The 26,006-nt window shown below is 37.2% G+C and overlaps 1 protein-coding gene and 1 long non-coding RNA gene across 4 annotated transcripts in view; one reads left to right on the forward strand and one right to left on the reverse strand.

Moving 5' to 3' along the window:
• Positions 1-1,705, reverse strand: part of atp6v1h (ATPase H+ transporting V1 subunit H) — a 62,617-nt gene extending 60,912 nt beyond the window's left edge. For 2 of the 3 annotated variants that reach the window (XM_066719715.1, XM_066719706.1), the window contains exons 1-2: positions 1,599-1,704; positions 703-844 (exon numbers count right to left, since the gene is read on the reverse strand). In XM_066719715.1, the coding sequence (XP_066575812.1) occupies positions 703-806 (104 nt within the window). In that variant the 5' untranslated portion in view covers positions 807-844; positions 1,599-1,704. Of the gene's footprint in view, positions 1-702; positions 845-1,598 lie in introns of all 3 variants that reach the window. The other variant, XM_066719723.1, reaches the window with a different exon arrangement.
• A 752-nt stretch (positions 1,706-2,457) lies between these two features.
• Positions 2,458-25,835, forward strand: LOC136712575 (uncharacterized). Its single transcript, XR_010804853.1, has 3 exons — positions 2,458-2,551; positions 4,950-5,090; positions 24,176-25,835. It is a non-coding gene; the product is annotated as an uncharacterized LOC136712575 (long non-coding RNA).
• The last annotated feature ends 171 nt before the right edge of the window (positions 25,836-26,006 follow it).

Raw genomic sequence — 26,006 nt, forward strand, 5'->3', positions numbered from 1 at the left:
TTCATGTACTGTTTTCAGTACAGCAGGGCATGACATGTCCCTTAGTGTTGGCTGTAATCAAAGAATATATATATATGTTTTATACTTCAAGGGTTATTTCTATTGTGTCACAAGATCAGTAGGCAGCAATATTAAATCAATTTCTTATATTTTTGACTACAGAACAGTGTCCTTCATTCCAGCTTCTCTCAATCATTGTACTTGTTCAACACAGTTGAAGCTAAATTCCAGGAGGAAATCATGAACAGCCAATAGTTACTTTGTAGAAAAAGTCATACTGGGATTTCTTAATTTCACACAGCAAATTACCCATAACACAGCATGTATTGTTGTCTGGCTAGTGATCATAGTATGATAATCCACTTAGATGTATAAATTTTGAGGTATTCAACAACTTAATCTGATTTCTAAACCAGATGCAAACATAATTAGGTGTCATATTTTCATTGTAATAATCATCATGTTTTAAATGTATTACCATTAACCTAAATTCCAAATGCAGAACACCAATGACAGTGTGAGTGAGTACCCTGAAAGATAATGCTTGGTTAGTTTAAAGACTTGCATCAAACCCAGAAAAAAGGGTGAAATGATAAAAACTCAGTGTAGCTCTCTAATGTCGACTGTGAAGAAATGTAACAAGAAATACCAACAAATAATCCCAGATCCCATAATCCCAAATAAACTTCCTGTTGTACTCACTGAAGGTATGACTGCCAGTTGACTTTGTTGGCCCGGACCTCTGCAGCTTTGGCTGCAATAATGTTGGTCGGGACGGCAGCATCCACAGCTCCTCGGATATCCATCTTGCTACGTTTCTTTATTGGTTCCTTGGATTAAAAATCTAGTTGGTGATTGAGAAAGATACAATTGTAAGAATTGCGGATATTATAAATACACTGCTGGTTCAAAAATTATTCACACTCTTAAAAAAAGTGTAACTATAAGGTCATTTACACACACACACACGCACACACCATAAAAAAACAGTTTTTTAACCTAAAAACAAAGAAAACAATTAATTAGCGGATAAGATTTGGTTTCTCATTTTAAATTCTGCCTGCATATTTCAATGATTTTAAAAACGGCCAAAATGAAGGCCTATTTGTTACTTGGCAGATACAAAAAAATTCTTTATTGCACCTACTTTCCTTCTCAGAAATTAAAATATAGGATAGTTACCAAAATAAAAATCGTAACGTTTAACTGTAGGTATTAAATCGTTCAGATAAACAAGGACATACAAGGGGTCAGTTCAAACGTGCACACATATAGATTTAATAATAATACGTAAGAATTAGAATTTAATATATATATATATATATATATATATATACATGCCGTTCAGTTCAATTACAATTGGACACAATCAATGTCCTTGACATTAAAACTCCTGTTTACTTGTAATGTAACGCATTTCTCCTCAAGGGCCTTTAACATCGGGTTTGTTCCGGTTTCTTTAGATACGAAAAAGGACCAAATAATACCAACGTCATGGCAGTAATATAACGATATATATTCCCAAGCAAAACTACAATCAGAAATGAACAAATCAACTGGATATAATAAGCAAAACTGCATAACAGGTCTCCACTTACCTGCAAACTCAGTGACAGAGCTCTGAACGTCAATACTGCGATCATGTGACACAGCCCCAGCGCTGGTCACATGACACACAAGCGCTCTCGGTTCAGATATCGCGTTCTTGTTCGAAGACGTTCGAAGTTCTACGCAGATCTTCAGCATTCCACCGATTCCATTGGTGGAGCCGCGCAGATGAGCGCAGATCTGCGGAAATCTGAGGGCACGTTCTTGTTGCGCGAATTACCCAAGTTCTGCACAGATCTGCAGAATTCTACCGATTCCATTGGTGGAGTAGCATATATCTGCGCAGAACTGCGTAAATCTGCGCTAGACGGGCGCGACCCATGTCTTTACAGCTCAAGTGAGATTTCAGTGGCATGATTAACTGCCCTCCTGACTGCGATGTAATCAACGTTTACACTTATTCGCGATGTTTTCAGGATTTAATTTATTTAGCTACAATACAAAGGTATTTTAAAGCCAACATTATTACTTTTGCATCTTTATATCCTAGATTAAAAATCAAGAAACACTCTTTTATGTTACTTTTGTTCAAAACGTATTTTTAGTTTGATTGGTTTTGTAATAAAGGTAGAGCGGTCAGCAAATCCAATAAAACAAATTGTACAATCTGAATCTGAAGTTGCCATTACAATTGAATAAAACAGTGATTAAATAGCTTTGAAGTGACTTTTATTTGTATTACTTATTTGTCTTCATTATCTTTGCCGTCTAGGTCTATGTCCTCACAATCTACTTGTGCTATTTTTAAGGGGTTTTAGCAGTCAAGTAGAGACGTTCATCCCAAAATAACCATTTAATCCTAGAGCTGTTGTCCGCTGGCTACCTTGCCGAATCGTGTGGTCGGTGAGTTTGTGTATCTTGATCCCTGTGACAGGCGTTTGATTCCTCTGCCGTCAATTGCAGCTGAAGAATTGCGAAACAAATGGGTCAATAGAAAGAGCAGGTATGTAAGTTCCTCAGAAGCGATGACATTAAAGTATGTAGTTTAATAGTGTATGTAGGTTAGGCTACAATGTAGTGTGTCAGTGTGTATATATATATATATATAAAACAAGTCAGATCATACTCTAAACTGGAAACATTGTGTATGCTTCTGTCAGTGTACCTAAAAAAAAAAAATCAGGCATTGTCGTTAAGATTAACATGATTATTTTGTTGATCAGACTATCCCATCTGTTGTGAATGCTTTGTATCTACTTCTGATTCAAATGTATAGCTAAGCATCTACAACTGAGTTATATATTATTTTTTCTCTGAAATTGCATCCTTCACATTTGTAATTGAACAGGAATGAAGAATGGTTTAGGTGCAAGAATTCCAGTTTTTAAAAAGAAATACATAACTATATATATATATATATACAGTGAGGGGAAAAAAGTATTTGATCCCCTGCTGATTTTGTACGTTTGCCCACTGACAAAGAAATGATCAGTCTATAATTTTAATGGTAGGTGTATTTTAACAGTGAGAGACAGAATAACAACATAAAAATCCAGAAAAACGCATTTCAAAAAAGTTATAAATTGATTTGCATGTTAATGAGGGAAATAAGTATTTGATCCCCTATCAATCAGCAAAATTTCGGGCTCCCAGGTGTCTTTTATACAGGTAACGATCTGAGATTAGGAGCACTCTCTTAAAGGGACTGCTCCTAATCTCAGCTCGTTACCTGTATAAAAGACACCTGTCCACAGAAGAAATCAATCAATCAGATTCCAAACTCTCCACCATGGCCAAGACCAAAGAGCTGTCCAAGGATGTCAGGGACAAGATTGTAGACCTACACAAGGCTGGAATGGGCTACAAGACCATCGCCAAGCAGCTTGGTGAGAAGGTGACAACAGTTGGTGCGATTATTCGCAAATGGAAGAAACACAAAATAACTGTCAGTCTCCCTCGGTCTGGGGCTCCATGCAAGATCTCACCTCGTGGAGTTTCAATGATCATGAGAACGGTGAGGAATCAGCCCAGAACTACACGGGAGGATCTTGTTAATGATTTCAAGGCAGCTGGGACCATAGTCACCAAGAAAACAATTGGTAACACACTACGCCGTGAAGGACTGAAATCCTGCAGCGCCTGCAAGGTCCCCCTGCTCAAGAAAGCATATGTACAGGCCCGTCTGAAGTTTGCCAATGAACATCTGAATGATTCAGAGGAGAACTGGGTGAAAGTGTTGTGGTCAGATGAGACCAAAATCGAGCTCTTTGGCATCAACTCAACTCGCCGTGTTTGGAGGAGGAGGAATGACCCCAAGAACACCATCCCCACCGTCAAACATGGAGGTGGAAACATTATGCTTTGGGGGTGTTTTTCTGCTAAGGGGACAGGACAACTGCACCGCATCAAAGGGACGGTGGACGGGGCCATGTACCGTCAAATCTTGGGTGAGAACCTCCTTCCCTCAGCCAGGGCATTGAAAATGGGTCATGGATGGGTATTCCAGCATGACAATGACCCAAAACACACAGCCAAGGCAACAAAGGAGTGGCTCAAGAAGAAGCACATTAAGGTCCTGGAGTGGCCTAGCAAGTCTCCAGACCTTAATCCCATAGAAAATCTGTGGAGGGAGCTGAAGGTTCGAGTTGCCAAACGTCAGTCTCAAAACCTTAATGACTTGGAGAGGATCTGCAAAGAGGAGTGGGACAAAATCCCTCCTGAGATGTGTGCAAACCTGGTGGCCAACTACAAGAAACGTCTGACCTCTGTGATGCCAACAAGGGTTTTGCCACCAAGTACTAAGTCGAAGGGGTCAAATACTTATTTCCCTCATTAACATGCAAATCAATGTATAACTTTTTTGAAATGCGTTTTTCTGGATTTTTTTGTTGTTATTCTGTATCTCACTGTTAAAATACACATACCATTAAAATTATAGACTGATCATTTCTTTGTCAGTGGGCAAACGTACAAAATCAGCAGGGGATCAAATACTTTTTTCCCTCACTGTATATATATATATATATTATATATATATATATATATATATATATATATATATATATATATATATATATATATATATATATATATATATATATATATACACACACACAAACATGCAGATTTAATCTGTGCTAAATCAGAGTGATGTACTTAGACACAGTGGATCAGGCAAAGTGTCTCACAGAGCAGATAATCTCTCCTGCCTGTTCAACAGTAGACAGTTTGCTTGTTTTTGTTGTCACTGTTTTAGATTTTCCAAAGCAATGGTCGAAAAGTAAGTAAGTGCCATACTGCTGATTGCGAATACCTTCAGTAATGTTGATGCCTGTTAGAGTTCCAGAGTTGCAGAAGGAGAGTGTGTTTTTTTAGTCCGGAAAGCTTGCCTTTTTTCTCAGAAACCTGCCAACTTGCTTCCAATGTGGAGGCAGCTGTGGGTTCAGCTTCATGCCTGGCGCTACACTGAAGGTTATCAGACAACAGAAAGCTTTGAAAATGAAAACGAACAGAACAACAGAGAGGAGCTGCTTCCATTCAAGGTAAGACCAAGGACACGGCTGAATTCCCATCTATTTGCAAAGTGTGATGTGCTGTTCCTTTGCTATTGAATGGTCACCCAATGTACTTAAATATAACCAATTACCATAACTGACTATACAAATTACAAATCACATATGACCCCAATGAAGAATCATAAAACAAGTTTTGTGTTTAAAAAAAATCAATTGATAATAATTTAAGAATGTTTTAGTATAAGGACCAAATTTAAGAAAGCTCTTAGATACAAATAAAGATATTACACTTCAACATGCCCTTTGTTCCTTATTAATAAAAAAACATGCATAGCATGAGAATTAGAACTATATTACTATTAACACATTTGTAGCAGTTAAATGGTGTTTATTTAACAGTATAATATAATATTTAATTTTACTATCAGCACAATAGAAATCATTAATTGTGGGGCAGAAAATTAACAGTGATAACACCTAAGAACTAAAGTATTTATCATGCCCTTTCCAGTGCCAGATCATAGTACACTTAACATAGGTTTATTACTGAAGACAGTAATGAGACTCTGGAAGAGTAGTCATTTACTTTCTACCAGAATGGTGTCCAGTGGCAATTTATAAGCCTGGATTAGTTTCTTTCTCCACTTTGGTGTCACATGTATTTTATTTTTTCATTTTGAGTAATTGGAGATGCTATAGTACTCTGTAATTACAGCACAGTAAGTGAATGAGATTTATTTTTTTCTAATTCTCCCAGCAATGTCTGTAATACTAGAAAGCTCGCTTAAAAAACACATTTGAGAAAATTGAAAGATGAGAGAAATTATACTGGTTTGCAAAAGTGAGTAAAATGGATCCTATTTAACATTTCAAATATATTATAAACGCAGTAGAGCTAAAGATATGCTGTGTATTTACAACTCTATCACCACATTAGCAGACATATTAGATATGCATGAAGGAAGACCACCTACCTCCCTAAGAGGACAACTGATTAATTGAAATGTAATGTTTGTTTATAATACATTTCATAGAGTAAAGGCCCACACTTGGTTTCAATGATTGCTGCAATCCTTTTGAGGAATACTGTGCCATTTCTAAAGCAGTGCAGTTCATACTGTGGCAAGAGTATGTGACTCCCTGTTCCAGTGCATCCCACTGACTGAAGTAAAAATATTTCAAAATCATTATCTTTGAAATACTATGATATACTACCTACTTTGTAACATGGCATTACCATGCTCTACAGTTCCTAACTAGAAAATGTCATCAATGCTGGTAATTTAGTATTGTCCAGAATGTCAGTTTAGGTGCTAGAAGTCACACTTTATAAATAAAAAACTTCTGCTACAATCCATTTCTGCCATATTAATGAATATCATCAACAGCACCATCGGTTATAGTGCTCAGAGAACACTGTGCATTCATTTAAACATAAAATTATATTAAAACGATGGTTAGCATTTAGATTTTAAGCCCACATGTGATATATTGCCAAAAAGAATAATGGGTAAAGAGCGGATGTTTAGGAATCTAATAATGAATACAATAGATGGGTTTATTATCCTGATGTGTACACAGTAAACATCACTTCTGAAGATGTTCACCAATATATCCCAGCTAGTAAACAGCAATATGTGCTGTGTAGCCCCAATCCAAAGACATTCACTCCAGAATTGTTCAAGTTGGTGTGTGGACACTCATACAGCTTGATTTCCTTTTGAAACTAAACTATCTTCAGTCTTACTGGGCCATAATGTTCAGGCAGCAAATACTACAAAGTTAATCTTGCAAGCCTCTGAAATATACATTCTTAAAAATCTAGAGGCTGTTATTTATATAAATTGGCCTTCTTCATACAAATTAATAGATTTCAGAAATCAATACAATGTTATCATACCGTTGTCATTTTTCTCACATGGGTAATATTGATGCCCTTTCCTGTTAAAATTCCGCACATCACCTTTTAATTAGGTTTGACACAATTAATCATAATCAGCTTACCATTAATTGATCTTCATTGCCCAATTTAAATAATATAATTCCAATGAATCTCAGCTCCTGTCCCCCCTGCCTAGATACTTAATGAAAAAGTTAGTGTATTGTCCTTAATTACATTAATTAATTAATTACTTACTTACTTAATTAATTAATTAATTAATTACTTAATTAATTACTTACTTAATGTCAAATTAACATTGTATACATTTGAGTACATTGAGTACATGTTTAACAACAAGAATCAACTACAGCTCTGGAAAAAAATTAAGAGACCACTGCAATATTTTCTTAAATCAGCATCTCTACATGTATGGCAGCCATTCCATTCATATTTGTATTTGGAATTTGGGAGAAATGTTGTCAATAGTTTATAGATAAAACAAAAATGTTCAATGTTCAACACACACCTATAAATAGTAAAACCAGAGAAACTGATCATTTTGCAGTGGTCTCTTAATTTTATATTAATTTTGTATATTGTCCTCCAGACAGATGCTGGATTTAACTTGATGCAACTCACTAACAAATCTACAGTTTAGTGAAAAGTATTGAAGTTTCTCTTAGAAATGCCCTCTTTCATCACTGTATATACATACAGAAGACTTGTTTATTAATCATATATGGAAAAACATTAGTAAATGTAGATTTCCATCAATGTTTGCGATTTAGAGGCCAAACTAAAATGCTATGAATGGGATTGGGTATAGCTTCAGAATATGATGTTGCTAATTTGGGGATTCTCAGTGGCTCCACTCAAAAAGCCTGACCCTTCCAGCTGAACCGTTATACACAAATCACACAAGTATTATGACAAGCACCAGGCCTAAAAAGTGATGGACACTTGGCTAATGACATCACTGGACACTGGGATACGTGTATTTTATTCCCAATACATTAAAAGTGCATTTTTAAGACTATGTATTAACTTATTGACTTCCAATATGGATAGCCACCTATATATTATATCAAATGTATTCTGTAATCACATGCATATATATATATATATATATATATACATAGATATGTATACATGCACCTACATATATATACATACATCTATATACATATTTATATGTATGTATCTACATACAAAACAGAGCATTTACAGTTTCACTGCATTTTATATCTTTGAAACCTTACATACTTACAAGAGCATTAGCTTGCTACTTCAGAGGAAGTGGATTAAGTGCAGTTGACCTAGCTGTTACATAAGCAATCCATGAACCACAGTGTTTAAAGAAACAGGTTAGCATTTCATCTTTTTCATCTTGATATATCCAACAAGTTCAAGCAGAAAAACTGTTTATTTTAGTCTAAAACCAATTGCCATTATCTGCAAGAAAATTATGAATCAGTAATTAACAAATTAGAGGTTTTGCAATTTGTAGATTTTGTCACAAAGCTGTTCCTTTCAGCTCGTCAGACTACATTAGTAGAATGTGGACCTCTTAACCCCAGTTGTTGCTAAAAAAGCATCTGTCAGAAAACACCAAGCTGGTCTTCTAATTGTTGTGGACTTTTTGGAGTAACCTCTTCAGCTATGTGTGCAGTTATTAATCACTAAATGTGTGTGCTGGTAAATGTAGTATTTGGTTAATGTTCTTGTATTTCTATTTAGGTTTAATGGAAAAACATAAATACATATATTCATCATTATCAACATCATAATCACAGGAATCATAATAAAAATGTGTAATATGTCTGGTTCCCTGCAATATGAAGGCATATGTTTTGGTTGCGTTCATAGGCCCTTATAGGGTGGCTTGGGTCCCACCTGATCCTTGACAGGACTGTTCAGACACTCATCAATGTGCATTTATATGGTAACAATGGGGCAAAATCTATAAAAAGTTACAGGTTCGGGGGTGCTCTGGAAAATGCCAAAGATGTTTCTGTATTGTTTTAAGGCGCTGTGATTGGAGACTTACTCCTGATGGGTCGTGATAAAGGGTTTGCCTGGTGTACTTTGGGTCAGCCTGAGCCCAGCTAGGTTGGCTTGTGTGTATACTTGTAATAGCAAGTTCTGTATCTGCAATGAGAACAGTAAAATTAATCTCTTCTGTTCCTCTGTGGCATTACACAGCACTGTGGTACAGTATTGAGTGGAATGGCATGACTACAGTCCTCCACAAAAACTTTCATTTATTTAAGTTATTTATAATCTTCTATTATATGACATTGTTAATAAGGGTCTCACTGTTTGCAATGCAGAATATAAAAGCCAATGTTATACCATACAGTTCTGCAAATGGATTTAACAAAGGTTCAAAGAAACATAAAGGATAATTGCTTCACTATTTTAAATATTTAACCCTGGGCATCATAAACCATCTGCTAGAAATGTCATGTTATGGTATTGTTTTATGATTACTTTTGAGACACTACTGACTTCAATGCTTTGTTATTTCATTGTCCTATGAAAATGTAGGCTAAATATGATCAAATTAAGTGAATTAAAATTGTAAAAGTATAGATTGTATAGCGGTACAATTGTAGATAGTAAATAGTTATTCTTTGATTAATTTGGTTTAATAAGATACTATGCATTAAATTATATATATCTAACAATTCATTCAAATTTTAATGAAGACTGATTCAGTGTAAAAAAAAACAGGGTTGCAATACAGCCTTGTAAAAGCAACCATTAGAGGGAAATTGCATCACATTTCTGGGAGGCTTATGAGACGTATGTCAAAGCTGCCAATAGATTCTTCTGTGGGGTAATTAAGAAAGCTTGGAGTGCAGAGGGGCAATTGGATTATGTGGGTTGGAGAGTATGGATGGTGGGCCAGTGACTGCTGACTCCTGTCAAGGTCGAAAAGTTGGGGGTGGGGAGGGGCCAAGGTGTAACCAAGGGGCCCTTAGCTGTCTGAGACCCTGCTTTAGCAGTTGGGACAACTGTCTTGTGGGCCTCTTTGTCTTGTTAGGAGCACTTAAGCATCAACTCTACTGTTTGGCCAAACATGTATCCAGGTGAGATCGGGGCATCCAGAAAGGGAACTTTGTCAGCTTCCGAGACTCTGGCCTGAGACTGCCAGTGTCTGTATGCCACTACCAAGGCCGCCAGATTACGGCCTTCATCCCAGACACTGAGCTGGGTCATATGGAGATCCTGACTGCTTGGTTCCCACTGGCATAGGCATTCTTAGATGTACCTCATTAGTGCAGGACTGTCTGTTAGGACAGACTCTGTCATTGGTGGCAACAGACAGGGAATATACACTCACCTAAAGGATTATTAGGAACACCTGTTCAATTTCTCATTAATGCAATTATCTAACCAACCAATCACATGGCAGTTGCTTCAATGCATTTAGGGGTGTGGTCCTGGTCAAGACAATCTCCTGAATGGGAAAGAAAGGTGATTTAAGCAATTTTGAGCGTGGCATGGTTGTTGGTGCCAGACGGGCCGGTCTGAGTATTTCACAATCTGCTCAGTTACTGCTCAGTTACTGGGATTTTCACGCACAACCATTTCTAGGGTTTACAAAGAATGGTGTGAAAAGGGAAAAACATCCAGTATGCGGCAGTCCTGTGGGCGAAAATGCCTTGTTGATGCTAGAGGTCAGAGGAGAATGGGCCGACTGATTCAAGCTGATAGAAGAGCAACTTTGACTGAAATAACCACTCGTTACAACCGAGGTATGCAGCAAAGCATTTGTGAAGCCACAACACGTACAACCTTGAGGCGGATGGGCTACAACAGCAGAAGACCCCACCGGGTACCACTCATCTCCACTACAAATAGGAAAAAGAGGCTACAATTTGCACAAGCTCACCGAAATTGGACAGTTGAAGACTGGAAAGATGTTGCCTGGTCTGATGAGTCTCGATTTCTGTTGAGACATTCAGATGGTAGAGTCAGAATTTGGCGTAAACAGAATGAGAACATGGATCCATCATGCCTTGTTACCACTGTGCAGGCTGGTGGTGGTGGTGTAATGGTGTGGGGGATGTTTTCTTGGCACACTTTAGGCCCCTTAGTGCCAATTGGGCATCGTTTAAATGCCACGGCCTACCTGAGCATTGTTTCTGACCATGTCCATCCCTTTATGACCACCATGTACCCATCCTCTGATGGCTACTTCCAGCAGGATAATGCACCATGTCACAAAGGTCGAATCATTTCAAATTGGTTTCTTGAACATGACAATGAGTTCACTGTACTAAACTGGCCCCCACAGTCACCAGATCTCAACCCAATAGAGCATCTTTGGGATGTGGTGGAACGGGAGCTTCGTGCCCTGGATGTGCATCCCACAAATCTCCATCAACTGCAAGATGCTATCCTATCAATATGGGCCAACATTTCTAAAGAATGCTTTCAGCACCTTGTTGAATCAATGCCACGTAGAATTAAGGCAGTTCTGAAGGCGAAAGGGGGTCAAACACAGTATTAGTATGGTGTTCCTAATAATCCTTTAGGTGAGTGTATATAGCTGTGAAAATAATAGTAGACAGTAAACATAAGCAAATAATACAATACTATCAACTGTTAGAATGTTATATACTGGATAGTTCAGTCAAACGTGTCAGAGTAGCAAGACAACAGCCCAGGAGGGAAATTATAATGGTGGACTGAACTGCAGCTGGAGGCCCAGAGCAGTTATTACTGCTGCTTCTCTGAACTTCTGCTTTCACAGTTCCTAATTTCCTTCAGTTTCTTTGCTACAGTGCAGTTCCATTCACTTGCACACTACACAGGGCTGAATCTGTAATCATATCGTTTCTCCAAGCTAGCATGAGAAAACTTCCCTTAACTAGCCTTAGTCCTGCCTATATTTCCATATAAAGAAAATTCTATATTTTTCTGTATGTGGGTTAATGGAGCTAAAGCCACACCCAGTTGCTGAGTATGTATGTATGTATGCACCACCATAACAACTATTTTCATCACATTTTCCAATTTGTTTTGTGTAACAAAGTATTTCTTCCAAAGGTGATCTTATTTGTATAGATGGTTCTGTATCTGTAAAGGAAAGCAATGAAAGGTGTTGTACTGGATTACACTGCTGACCTATCTGCTTGTTTATTCCTCGGTTGAATTGTAAAGCTAAAGGACATAAGCTTGTTAATCAACAAATGCTGACACCTAAGAAAATTCAGTCATTCTTTATATGCATAAGGTTTTTACAATTTATGTAGTATTTTGTTTAAAAATACTTATTATATGTTCTTACACTACTTCATTTTTTCTGTAAACCCAGAGACCCAAAGGAAAAATAGGAAACATTAATCCTTATACAGCAATACAGAATGTAATCATTCAGACATACGTGCTCAGGGTAAATTAACTGTGCCATGCAGACAGAATTACATGAGAGGATTTAACTAAATGGTTAGGTTGCACTTCTCTAGGTATCAGCATTACTTTCCTTACTGTTCATAAATCAGAGTGTCAACAGTTTTGAAGTTAGGTATGATATAATGTTTTCACTTTTGCCTTGTTTATGTTGGGATTTCTTGAATTATTTTGATAATTTTGTTTAGTATCATCAGCAGTGAAACACCAGATTATTTCCTGCAACGCCAGATTATCATGTGAATTGGACAAAACGTGGACTATGAAAAGGAAAAATAACTGACACTTATTTTATTTTACTATATTTATTTTTGGCATGTCAACATATTACAGGAAATTACAAATATGTACAACAAAAACGTTATGGTAATATACAGACATGCTCAAATTTGTTGGTACCCTTACAGCTCATTGAAATAATGCTTCATTCCTCCTGAAAAGTGATGAAAAGCTATTGCATCATGTATACTTGCATGTCTTTGGTATGTCATACAATAAAGCAAAGAAGCTGTGAAAAGAGATTAATTATTGCTCATTCTACAAAGATATTCTAAAATGGCCTCGACACATTTGTTGGTACCCCTTAGAAAAGATAATTAATCATTGGATTATAGTGATATTCCAAACTAATTACTTTCTTTAATTAGTATCACACATGTCTCCAATCTTGTAATCAGTCATGCAGCTTATTTAAATGGAGGAGAGTAGTCACTGTGCCGTTTGGTATCATTGTGTGCACAACACTGAACATGGACCATAGAAAGCAAAGGTGAGAGTTGTCTGAGGAGATCAGAAAGAAAATAATAGACGAGCATGGTAAAGGTAAAGGCTGCAAGACCATCTCCTAGCAGCCTGATCTTCCTGTGACAACAGTTGCAAGTATTATTAAGAAGTTCAAGGTCCATGAAACATAAAAAGCCAGACTGGAATTTGCTAAAATGCATATTGATGAGCCCCAATCCTTCTGGGAGAATGTCCTTTGGACAGATGAGTCAAAACTGGAGCTTTTTGGCAAGTCACATCGGCTCGATGTTCACAGATGAAAAAATGAAGCTTTCAAAGAAAAGAACACCATACCTACAGTAAAACATGGTGGAGGCTCGGTTATGTTTTGGGGCTGCTTTGCTGCGCCTGGCACAGGGTGCCTTGAATCTGTGCAGGGCACAATGAAATCTCAAGACTATCAAGGCATTCTGGAGCAAAACATACTGCCCAGTGTCAGAAAGCTCTGTCTCAGTCGCAGGTCATGGGTCCTCCAACAGGATAATGACCCAAAACACACAGCATGGATAAGAACAAAACATTGGACTGTTCTGAAGTGGACTTCTATGAGTCCTGATCTGAATCCTATCGAACATCTTTGGAAAGAGCTGAAACTTGCAGTCTGGAGAAGGCACCCATCAAACCTGAGACAGCTGGAGCAGTTTGCTCAGGAAGAGTGGGCCAAACTACCTGTTAACAGGTGCAGAAGTCTCACTGAGAGCTACAGAAAATGTTTGATTGCAGTGATTGGCTCTAAAGGTTGTGCAACAAAATATTAGGTTGAGGGTCCCATCATTATGGGCATAACAATATTATGCTGAAAAACTAAATAAAAAGCAAAGTCTAAACAATGGTGAATGCCAATTACTTTTGTTACTTTCAAGTTATTTCAGAGGAAATTGTGTATTCTTCAATATTTGTGGAGGGGTACCAACACATTTGAGCATGTCTGTATGTACATTAGAATAAGGGTTTGATCTGCTGACAATCATGGGTCAAGCCACCTTGCAAAGCCTATTGCTTCTTTGGAAATTGATTGAGCTCATTTGTGCTGCAGGGTTTGCCACAGTAAACTCATGACTTTTAGTTTCCTCAGAGAAGAAGTCTTGGGGTTTAAGCTCTGATGACTGTGGAATAAAAGGAAGGAGACCTTGTCTATAAATACTAGCATTTAGATTGTATTTAATTTTAATTTAATTTGGAATAATGAAATGAACGGAAAAATGTAATTTACTTTTGTCAGCAAAAGGGCTAAACCTTCAATCTTCACAATCACTGCTTGCAACTTTTATTCACAAGACTCTTTATTACAGGGCAATAGGTTTTAAGTAGCATAAAAACCTTAATGCTGAACTGGAGAGAAAATAGTCACATTCTTTAAAGAGTGATAACTTTTCACTTTGTTTAATGTCCTTTTTATTCATTACTTTGCAATTTCCATTAAAACCTCTCTCACCTTCACCTATATCCATATTACATAGAATAGCATTCTCTTAACAAAAGATTGATTAAACTGAGCAGGCAGTTCCCAGGATCTGTCCTTTAATAACCTACCAAATAAGCTTTCAATAATATGAAAGTAATGGAGCTCATTTCAAAGTCTCTGAATGTGTTGTTTCTGAAGATATCCAGCAAATGTAAAGGACTGGAACCTGTTACATTTTCTATTTTATAGTAATAGAGAAAAAAAATGTTATATGTATTTGTATTGACAGTGAAACAATACCAAATATAATTGTGAAACCTGCATGTTTATTGTATTAAACATTTAAGAATTTAAGTATTTTAAAATAAAAATGAATACTGACCTTCTAAAATGTCATCACATAACAATTATTATTAAATGAAAAGAAAAAAAACATGCAGTCATGTGAAACTAGAAACTAGGTTGACCTTATCTATAGTCAAGAAGTGGGTAACTGATTGATTAAACAATAGATTTAAAAATTGGGGATTGTTAGGTGGCATTTCATTTTTTTCTGTCATCATTAAAAGATTCAAGGTCCTTCCAGTCACTATTTTAGTGTTATGCAAAAAGGTCAAACAGCCTGAGACGAGCTCGTAAATTATCTGATAGTATGAAGAAGAATATTAAATGCAAAAAATCTCTTTGGCCAAAGGTCACTACACACACCTGTGACTGTTCATAGTTATTGTGTGTAATTTAATGGTCAATATAAAAACGTACGTAAAAAATCTAAAGCAAGACAAAAATCTCTCCATTGCCCTTCTATTAAGTCACACACCATTATGAAATTGCTGCTTCAAAATATATTACATGAGACACAATGGTGGATTAGTTAGTAGTTAGAACATCAGTTACAGTGAGGGAAAAAAGTATTTGATCCCCTGCTGATTTTGTACATTTGCCCACTGACAATGAAATGATCAGTCTATAATTTTAATGGTAGCTGTATTTTAACAGTGAGAGACAGAATAACAACAAATAAATCCAGAAAAATGCATTTCAAAAAAGTTATAAATTGATTTGCATGTTAATGAGGGAAATAAGTATTTGATCCCCTATCAATCAGCAAGATTTCTGGCTCCCAGGTGTCCTTTATACAGGTAACGAGCTGAGATTAGGAGCACTCTCTTAAAGGGAGTGCTCCTAATCTCAGCTCGTTACCTGTATAAAAGACACCTGTCCACAGAAGCAATCAATCAATCAGATTCCAAGCTCTCCACCATGGCCAAGACCAAAGAGCTGTCCAAGGATGTCAGGGACAAGATTGTAGACCTACACAAGGCTGGAATGGGCTACAAGACCATCGCTAAGCAGCTTGGTGAGAAGGTGACAACAGTTGGTGCGATTATTCGCAAATGGAAGAAACACAAAATAACTGTCAGTCTCCCTCGGTCTGGGGCTCCATGCAAGATCCCACCTCGTGGAGTTTCAATGATCATGAGAACGGTGAGGAATCAGCCCAGAACTACACGGGAGGATCTTGTTAATGATCTCAAGGCAGCTGGGACTATAGTCACCAAGAAAACAATTGGTAACACACTACGCCGTGAAGGACTGAAATCCTGCAGCGCCCGCAAGGTCCCCCTGCTCAAGAAAGCACATGTACAGGCCCGTCTGAAGTTTGCCAATGAACATCTGAATGATTCAGAGGAGAACTGGGTGAAAGTGTTGTGGTTGATGAGACCAAAATCGAGCTCTTTGGCATCAAGTCAACTCGCCGTGTTTGGAGGAAGAGGAATACTGCCTATGACCCCAAGAACACCATCCCCACCGTCAAACATGGAGGTGGAAACATTATGCTTTGGGGGTGTTTTTCTGCTAAGGGGACAGGACAACTGCACCTCATCAAAGGGACGATGGACGGGGCCATGTACCGTCAAATCTTGTGTGAGAACCTCCTTCCCTCAGCCAGGGCATTGAAAATGGGTCGTGGATGGGTATTCCAGCATGACAATGACCCAAAACACACAGCCAGGCAACAAAGGAGTGGCTCAAGAAGAAGCACATTAAGGTCCTGGAGTGGCCTAGCCAGTCTCCAGACCTTAATCCCATAGAAAATCTGTGGAGGGAGCTGAAGGTTCGAGTTGCCAAACGTCAGCCTCGAAACCTTAATGACTTGGAGAGGATCTGCAAAGAGGAGTGGGACAAAATCCCTCCTGAGATGTGTGCAAACCTGGTGGCCAACTACAAGACACGTCTGACCTCTGTGATTGCCAACAAGGGTTTTGCCACCAAGTACTAAGTCGAAGGGGTCAAATACTTATTTCCCTCATTAACATGCAAATCAATTTATAACTTTTTTGAAATGTGTTTTCTGGATTTTTTGGTTGTTATTCTGTCTCTCACTGTTAAAATACACCTACCATTAAAATTATAGACTGATCATTTCTTTGTCAGTGTGCAAACGTACAAAATCAGCAGGGGATCAAATACTTTTTTCCCTCACTGTATATTATTCAACATGTCGCTATAATGTCTTATAATTTTGACACATTTATGTGTCATGAAGCATAACAAATATGCAAGTCTTGTAAAATATGATTGCCTCATGTTAAAATTATCTGTTAAAAAGTTAAGTCAAGGAAATGTTTTAAATAATTCAGTAACTTACAAACTGTTTTCTCTAGGTGGTAAAATTTCATGTTATTTATTATTTAAACAGATACATCACCCAATAATTACCTTATGGATAAACACTTCATCATACCAATATGTCAAGACATTGTGACTGTTCAGTACTGTAGGTGATATATTGCATTCAGATACAAATTCCAAAATATTTGCATATATTGTCTGTTAGCTTTAAAATGCCCTTACAGATTATCACAAACTGAAAGAAACGTGCATAGAAGTAAGTAATTTGTGCCTATGTACCAGCATAGATCCTGCTTAAATGCAAACACTTATACCAAACCTCATAGAACCCCCCCTATGTCATGGTTGTATTAATGTAGACATGTTTTTCTTGCATATACTGTGTATATCCCAAGTACTTTTGCCAAGTAATAGCAGGTGTGTCAGCATCCAAAGGAAGCCAAATAACCCTTTCTGGAAGTATGGGACATCCGTGGATTTCCCCATGCTGAAGCTTACTGATACCACTGTAGCATGTGAGGTGTATTTATCCAATTCTGGAAATCCTGTGGCTCATGTTGGGAAACATCAAGACAATTTGTTTCTGTATTTTTATTTGTAGTGTATAGTGCTCACCTTACCCTATTGGTTACATTACCTGCAACTGGGATTTGATTTGTTCATGTTCCACGGAAGACAAATTCTGTATTATTCAGCATACATACAGAATACTCACGATTATTCTCTGTGTTGTACTTGACTGGTGTTAAAATAAGCTTAAAATATTTTGAGGTTCTCCTGGCCTTCAATTTACTAAAACTGCAACTACAACTACAATCAACAGTGCTGAATGTCTATTTATAGAGCTCCCCTCAACTTTCTTCTACCCATATGTCCAGATCAAGATCATTCTATATTTTTCTATATAGTTAATGGCGCTGAAGCCAAACACACTCTCTGACCATGTACAAACCTCCACCATTGACAGTAAAGGAACACACTGAAAACCCATAGAGAAAGGAACATTGTATTGCTATGAAACAATGCTGTTCATCTAAATGCTCATTTATAGAACTTTTAATTATGGAATCTAGCAGCATACAACACAGTATCTTGATGAACAATAATTAGGGCAATGGAAGACAAATTCCCATCTAAAATGATGTTTTATTTGAAATGAATTGTAATACCTGGAATAATATATAATACTCATGTGATTGTTTTACCCCATTGGGTTATAAGCAACTTATTCCATGTAAACGAATTGTTCTAATCATAATAACAATCTCAGCAAATTCCTAATTATACCTGAATTATATCTGTTACATCATACAATTATATCCATTATAGTTATAGTTCCTTAACATCAGTCTTACCCTGACACCTTATACTTGATCGATGTCCTTCCACATTTTAAGTGTACTGGTATGCAGCTTTTTTATCTGATTCACTTTATTCCGGTAGCTTTGAACAATTGTTTCCTACACAGAACAGCCCTTCCCGAAGGCTTCAATTTTATGTCCCAATAAATTGTAATTCTGACGCAATTACAGGGAAGTCTTAAAAGAATGTGTTGAAAAACTGTAATGGTAGCTGGAAAGTGCATTGGAATTAAAATGCTCAAATAGTCAATTGAGGCATGTCCTAATTCTGCAAGATAACAAGGCCACAACATTGTCTCCTAGGCGGGACTTAAATGCAGGTTCTGAGAATTTAAATATATGTGTAAAGGCGCAAAAAAAAAAGAAAAGAAAAAACATATTCAGCTGAATACATTTCAGTACTTTCTCTGATAAGCCACGGTACCACTGGCTGAGAATCAGCCGAAACCTAGGGACTAAATGGCAAGCCCAGCTGGGTGAGCAAGATTAAACATTGGCAGACAAGCTAGCACCCAGAGTCCCAAAGTAAAGTCAAGCTCATGCCTAGAAGGAAGGAATACTGTGAGGAAATCCGAAGAAGGGTCTTTTGCCAGCTTCCACTGCAGCCACAGGAATGGTTTATTTGCAAATAAAGTACATGTTTGCAATACGATGGAGAAAATTGAGGCGCAGTAAGAGCAGTTACTCAAGTATCCTTCACCAACTATACTGAGAAGTAAGTGGAAGTCACCTGGCTGCGCTGCCTAGAAGAAATTGGAAAGTGGGCAGGGTTCCCTGTGCCAACCCACCCTATCAGCACCCTATAAATGTAAATGTCACGAGACAACCCACATACCTGACAGCAATATCCTATAATGACATGGTGGCTATTTTCAGCCTCTAAATATTCTATAATAACGTCATAACTATACTGAATACATTTGAATGTGTAGATTATTGCCTGTTATCACTACTTGTATTTAAACATGGAGTATGAATTACATTATATTGTATTAAGTCTCATTTGAACGTATATCCATTGTCCCATGCATTTAAATAACTTTGTTTTTGCCTATTGTGGATTTGCAATGGCTTAATAAATTCCATAAACTAGGTTGGATCCCAGAAGTAAGAGGTTAATGGAAATTCAATGATTTCATTCCTAAGAGATAACACTGCAGTGGTATTTAATTAAAGTATTCAACATATTTAAGACACGTATATACTGACAAAGTATACTCAAATTACTGCTTTTAAGCTTTTAGAATTTGCTAAAATGTACTATTTAAAAAATGAACTGTCAAACTTTATTCCAAATATTAAGTCTTTCTCTGGCATTTATAAAACTGCAAGTGCAGACAGTTGGAATGCATTGTAGGTGGATGTACAATTCACTCATTTGATTTCACCCAAGCGCATTAAATGCAAGTTGAATAAGGTATTTACTTTTAGTGGTTAGTCTTGTAGATGAGTTGGACATTTTACATTTCCTGTCAGTTTTTTACAAAACATTATTTGTCAAGAATATTTTGATTAATCTCCAGTGAACTGTACTTAAAGCATAATTTGCCATCTGGCAATAAGTCTTAATCCGAGACCTACATGCTTCCCACCGTTACATTACATTTTTAAATAAATGCATTTCTGTAAGCGCTGGTGTACAGTCATAGCCACTTTCATGCTCATTTTGCAAGCTGTAGACAAAAAGGCCCATCCCCTTATTTTGGGAAAGAATACAATTTGCATATAGTTTGTCACAACCCTTAACTTTGAGCATCTTCAAGAAAATCTAAGTACTTGCAAAATATATAAAGGATTTTACTGTTTTCCAATAAATCATTATACATATTTAATGTTCAAAAAGTTTTTCAAATAAATTAAGCATTCTATATTTTGAAGAAAGCCTTTAATAGTAGAATCATATATATTGCTTCCTTTGTAATGTTAACTCCTGTGTGATCTGTGATTAAAATGTTTGTGTACACCGAGACAGAATGTAGTCAAGCACAATGCCATCAGCTTCCTCTCATAGCTCTTAATCCCGACTAATCCCCTTTGTGAAGCAGGCTTCTGTCTCCTCCAAGGAAAACAATGTTTTTTTCCCTCAGCAGTTAGGTATTATTGCAATCTTAACAAAGGCTCACTCAGACTTAAGTTAAGACCACCAATCTCATTTACATTTTCACCTAAACTAGATTCAGAGAAAGACATGCAGAAGTCAAGACTGTATATTAGCCTGTTGCGTCATGCCTCCTTCAATGAGGAACATTCAAGAACCTTTTATGAGTAAGAAATGTAGAGAACCCAGCATATGGTAGTCTAAATTGGGTCCTACTTCTTTTTGGATATATATGTATTTTCAATAAAATAAAATAAACAAAATGGTGCATATATCCAATGTAGCATATGCAGCAGCAGAAATTAAAATAGAATTGCAACAGGAAAAAAATCAAGAACAGAAAGTAAAACTACATTGCCACCTGGTGGAATTTGTGTATACTGCTTTGAATGATGTTTTATTTACTTCTGTTTGTTTGTTTGTTTGTTTTGTTTAGGCACTCCCTCCACTTATGCAATATATGTTTGTTGGTTTTGTTGTTTTAGCTGATATAATGCAGCTGTTAAAAGGCAAGCTTCATACATTGCTCCTATGACTCAGTGAAAGAGGCAAGCTCAACCTCAAGGTCTTTAATCAGTTGCGTGCTTGAACTAGACTGAACTTCGCAAAATGCCTTAAACCGTTCATACAATGCTATGAATATAATATTAAATACCTTTGATCATGACACGGTGGCACAGTGGTTAGCATTGCTGCCTCACAGCTCCTGGGACCCGGGGGTTGATTCCAGACTTGAGTGTCAGTCCGTGTGTAGTTTGCATGCTGCTGTGTGTGTGAAAATGGTTGGTTGGATGCCTTTGATTTCTTATCAGGATACCAAAATGAGTGGATATGATTAAATGCTGTATAGCACTGGGAAGCTTTTGCTATATATGTGCTATTTTGGAGCTATCCAGCATCTGTATTCTGGCCAGATAACAGTTGTTATTATTGTAGCTGTTTGTTTTTGGTGTCTTCAAGTTGAGGTTCAGCTTCTGCCTTCACAGCTAGCTTTTACAAATGTATCACAGCCTCGTAAAATGATATAATGTAACACATTGGCAGGCAGGACATCTCACTTTGAGCAAGTCAGTAATTGTTTTTCAAGTCTCTTTCATCAATTATAGATTAAGTAGTTGGAATTCTCTGGCATCCATTTTGATGATTGTTCATAGAAAATCGTATATAAAATGGATCACACTTTAGATTAGACTTTGCAAATCATCCCTTTACAAAAGCAAACATCTATCAGCACAGAATTATACAGTAAGCAAGGTTTTATATATGAAATTAAATTATCCAGTACAAATAAATGTATAATGTAAGCTTGGTAAAATATAATCATGAATCAAAATACAGTGTGAATCTTTTAATATTTATATACTTAAATATTGTTTAAAATTACCAACAATTCATAACATGTAGAAAAAAATAGCTACATAGTAAGCTTACCTGTCTGACTGTTTTCTGGCATGGGTTGGGAATTGTACATATGGAGGCAAAGTGACAATAAACATTGCAACACGAGCAAGTTAGTTTGAACTTGTTTGAACCCAGCGAGTGTGGGCACACCAGACAATGTAGCCTCCCCCAGGAATGCCATGCGTGACAATGAAATCAAACATATTAAAGGAATATGCCAGACACACGACGAATCTTTTCTCAGTTGATTCATATTATTGTTGTTGTTGTAATTAGTGGTAGCAGAAATATAACTATATAAGTATGTGTGTATTTATTTATTTAGCTGATGCCTTCCATAGTTTTTTTTTAATACATTTTAAATGTAATGATGTATTATATCAGAAATGTCATATGATACCTAGTTCAATATACACTCACCTAAAGGATTATTAGGAACACCATACTAATACTGTGTTTGACCCCCTTTCGCCTTCAGAACTGCCTTCATTCTACGTGGCATTGATTCAACAGTGTCAAGAGTGCTGAAAGCATTCTTTAGAAATGTTGGCCCATATTGATAGGATAGCATCTTGCAGTTGATGGAGATTTGTGGGATGCACATCCAGGGCACGAAGCTCCCGTTCCACCACATCCCAAAGATGCTCTATTGGGTTGAGATCTGGTGACTGTGGGGGCCAGTTTAGTACAGTGAACTCATTGTCATGTTCAAGAAACCAATTTGAAATGATTCGACCTTTGTGACATGGTGCATTATCCTGCTGGAAGTAGCCATCAGAGGATGGGTACATGGTGGTCATAAAGGGATGGACATGGTCAGAAACAATGCTCAGGTAGGCCGTGGCATTTAAACGATGCCCAATTGGCACTAAGGGGCCTAAAGTGTGCCAAGAAAACATCCCCCACACCATTACACCACCACCACCAGCCTGCACAGTGGTAACAAGGCATGATGGATCCATGTTCTCATTCTGTTTACGCCAAATTCTGACTCTACCATCTGAATGTCTCAACAGAAATCGAGACTCATCAGACCAGGCAATATTTTTCCAGTCTTCAACTGTCCAATTTTGGTGAGCTTGTGCAAATTGTAGCCTCTTTTTCCTATTTGTAGTGGAGATGAGTGGTACCCGGTGGGGTCTTCTGCTGTTGTAGCCCATCCGCCTCAAGGTTGTACGTGTTGTGGCTTCACAAATGCTTTGCTGCATACCTCGGTTGTAACGAGTGGTTATTTCAGTCAAAGTTGCTCTTCTATCAGCTTGAATCAGTCGGCCCATTCTCCTCTGACCTCTAGCATCAACAAGGCATTTTTGCCCACAGGACTGCCGCATACTGGATGTTTTTCCCTTTTTACACCATTCTTTGTAAATACTAGACATGGTTGTGCGTGAAAATCCCAGTAACTGAGCAGATTGTGAAATACTCAGACCGGCCCGTCTGGCACCAACAACCATGCCACGCTCAAAATTGCTTAAATCACCTTTCTTTCCCATTCAGACATTCAGTTTGGAGTTCAGGAGATTGTCTTGACCAGGACCACACCCCTAAATGCATTGAAGCAACTGCCATGTGATTGGTTGGTTAGATAATTGCATTAATGAGAAATTGAACAGGTGTTTCTAATAATCCATTAGGTGAGTGTATATATATATATATAAATGTTAACACAGGAACATGAAGTTATTGTAAATAAGGAGTAACACATCACTTGTATATCTAAACTGGTCTTGTGAATCAGCATGCAGAGGATTAAGTTTATAACAAAAAGGGGCTTCAAATCAAGAATGTAGTGGGAGGTGTCTAGCCATGCAATCCTGCAGATAATAGCTTATATGAGCTTAATTTTATTGTTAAAAGTACAAGTGTATCTTAAATTGGTGATTTTGGCAGAGGTGGGAAAAGGTGGTGAGAGATAGTGCAGTCCTAATGGCTGTAAACAGCGGGTCCTCCACTTCGGAGACAAGGGTACAGGATCTTCTAGAGTGACGGGAAGACAGGGCCAGGTTCAAAGCATACGAGCACAGGGGATTATCTCCAAGAATTACTACTACTTAAATAGCTGCATTGTGTTTGTGACTCCCATTGATTTCTCTTATTCTGCTGGATGTCTTCAAAATCATGAAGGGCATCGACCACATCAAACCAGAGGAGCTTTTCCAGATCAGCAGGGACACACGCACTTGGGGACGCAAATGGAAATTGGGCTTCAAGGCATTCAAGATGGAAAACAGGAGACACTTCTTTACACAGAGAGTCGTCACAATCTGAACAAACTCCCCAGCGATGTGGTTGAAGATGAAAGTTTGGGAACATTCAAAAATAGACTGGACAGGATCCTTGGATCACTTAGATATTAATGGACACCAAACGAGCACGATGGGTCGAATGGCCTCCTCTCGTTCGTAAACTTTCTTATGTTTGTGCTTATTTATGTTGCTACTTAAATGTAAGAGATGTGTACCTGGTAGGCTGTCTTTTTCTTTCCATGGTTAGAAACTATATCTCTGTCTTGTTGGAGACATTTAAAAGGAACGAACTCCACCCTGGGGCTCTGGTACTAACTGTAAGGATTACTCACTGCACAGAGAGATGTTCTTGAGCAGAGTGCGCTGGAGATTGACAGTGTTCAGTGGCAGTGTATTTATTTTGACTGATTTTGTGTAGCAGTGTGATCCTCCTTAATTAAACCTCCTCAATATCGTCCAATACACCAAGCCTTTCTGTAGAAGGACGTAAGTTAGATACATACATCTATGTGTGCATGCTTTTCTGTTTTATTTGTGCCAGGTAGCTGTTGTAATTGATAGTAGGCAGGGGGATTAGGAGTAAAAATATTATTTGGTAACATATAGTGTGAATTTAATATGTACTCTTATCACTTTTTCTTTGGGTTGTGTGCTATTGTGCAAGAGTTATTGTTATATGTGTTTGGGAAGTTGTAGTTTTTATTTGTATTCAGTTTATTGCATTGAAGGGTTTGTATTCATTTTGGGACGCTAGATTTGTTTAATTTGATTTGACTCGTAATGTTAGCTCTGACTCCCCCTTCACCATTAATTTGATGTGTAGATTTCATTGTGTCTGTAAATACATCTCTACTTGTTATTCCTTGGATAGTGTTCCATCTTTCTGCTTGCAGCAAAAAGAAAGACCCAGAGTTATCGAGCACAGATAATTACAGTATGTTTTACGCATATTTGATATTCATTATACAAAAGCCTAGTTTTCAAAATGTGACTATAAGTAAATAAAACTAAAATATTAAACAGAGATACACAAATCCTATCAGTTTAAAAACATTAACTAAAGTGTACATTCAGTACTTCTTTACAAATAAATTAAGAAATCTTATGACTGTCAGTATTGAATAAATAAATATAATATCAGATATGATGTAATTTTAACTTTTTTTGCATCCTGTTTCCCTGGTTAGAATTGAGGAACAGATTGATTACAAAGTATATCAGGATATTTTAGTCTAAAACTCTAGTAACCTCTGACAAGAACCTAAAGCTTGCTCATACATGTATTTGCATGATAAGTCTGTATTTCCCTTGCTAAATCAGCCTTTAACTACAATGGTATGAATAAATTAAGAGGCAACTATGTTTAATGGGAATTTAATTAATTAATTAATTGGAATAGAGCCCCTATGGTAATATATTAATATATTACACCATCAGGATAATGCTTTCATATTAACAATTGAAACAGACCTTTCAGTCTACAATCTACCTGTACAAATGTTACTTTGCACATGTGTCTTTCAGTTCTCTCTGATGAATTAAAATGTAGTACATCTAATAAACATGTATGTGTTTTTTTTTTCTAAATGCAGTGATACACAGGTTACCCAACTATCTAGATTAATTGTAGATAAAGTGTACAACTTGCTTTCACATTTCACCTCAACAATTAATTTGTCTTTCTGCTACATAAGACTGTTTTGTGAAGG

This window comes from Amia ocellicauda, chromosome 2 (genome assembly GCF_036373705.1).
Source record: "Amia ocellicauda isolate fAmiCal2 chromosome 2, fAmiCal2.hap1, whole genome shotgun sequence".
NCBI classification, from domain to species: domain Eukaryota; kingdom Metazoa; phylum Chordata; class Actinopteri; order Amiiformes; family Amiidae; genus Amia; species Amia ocellicauda.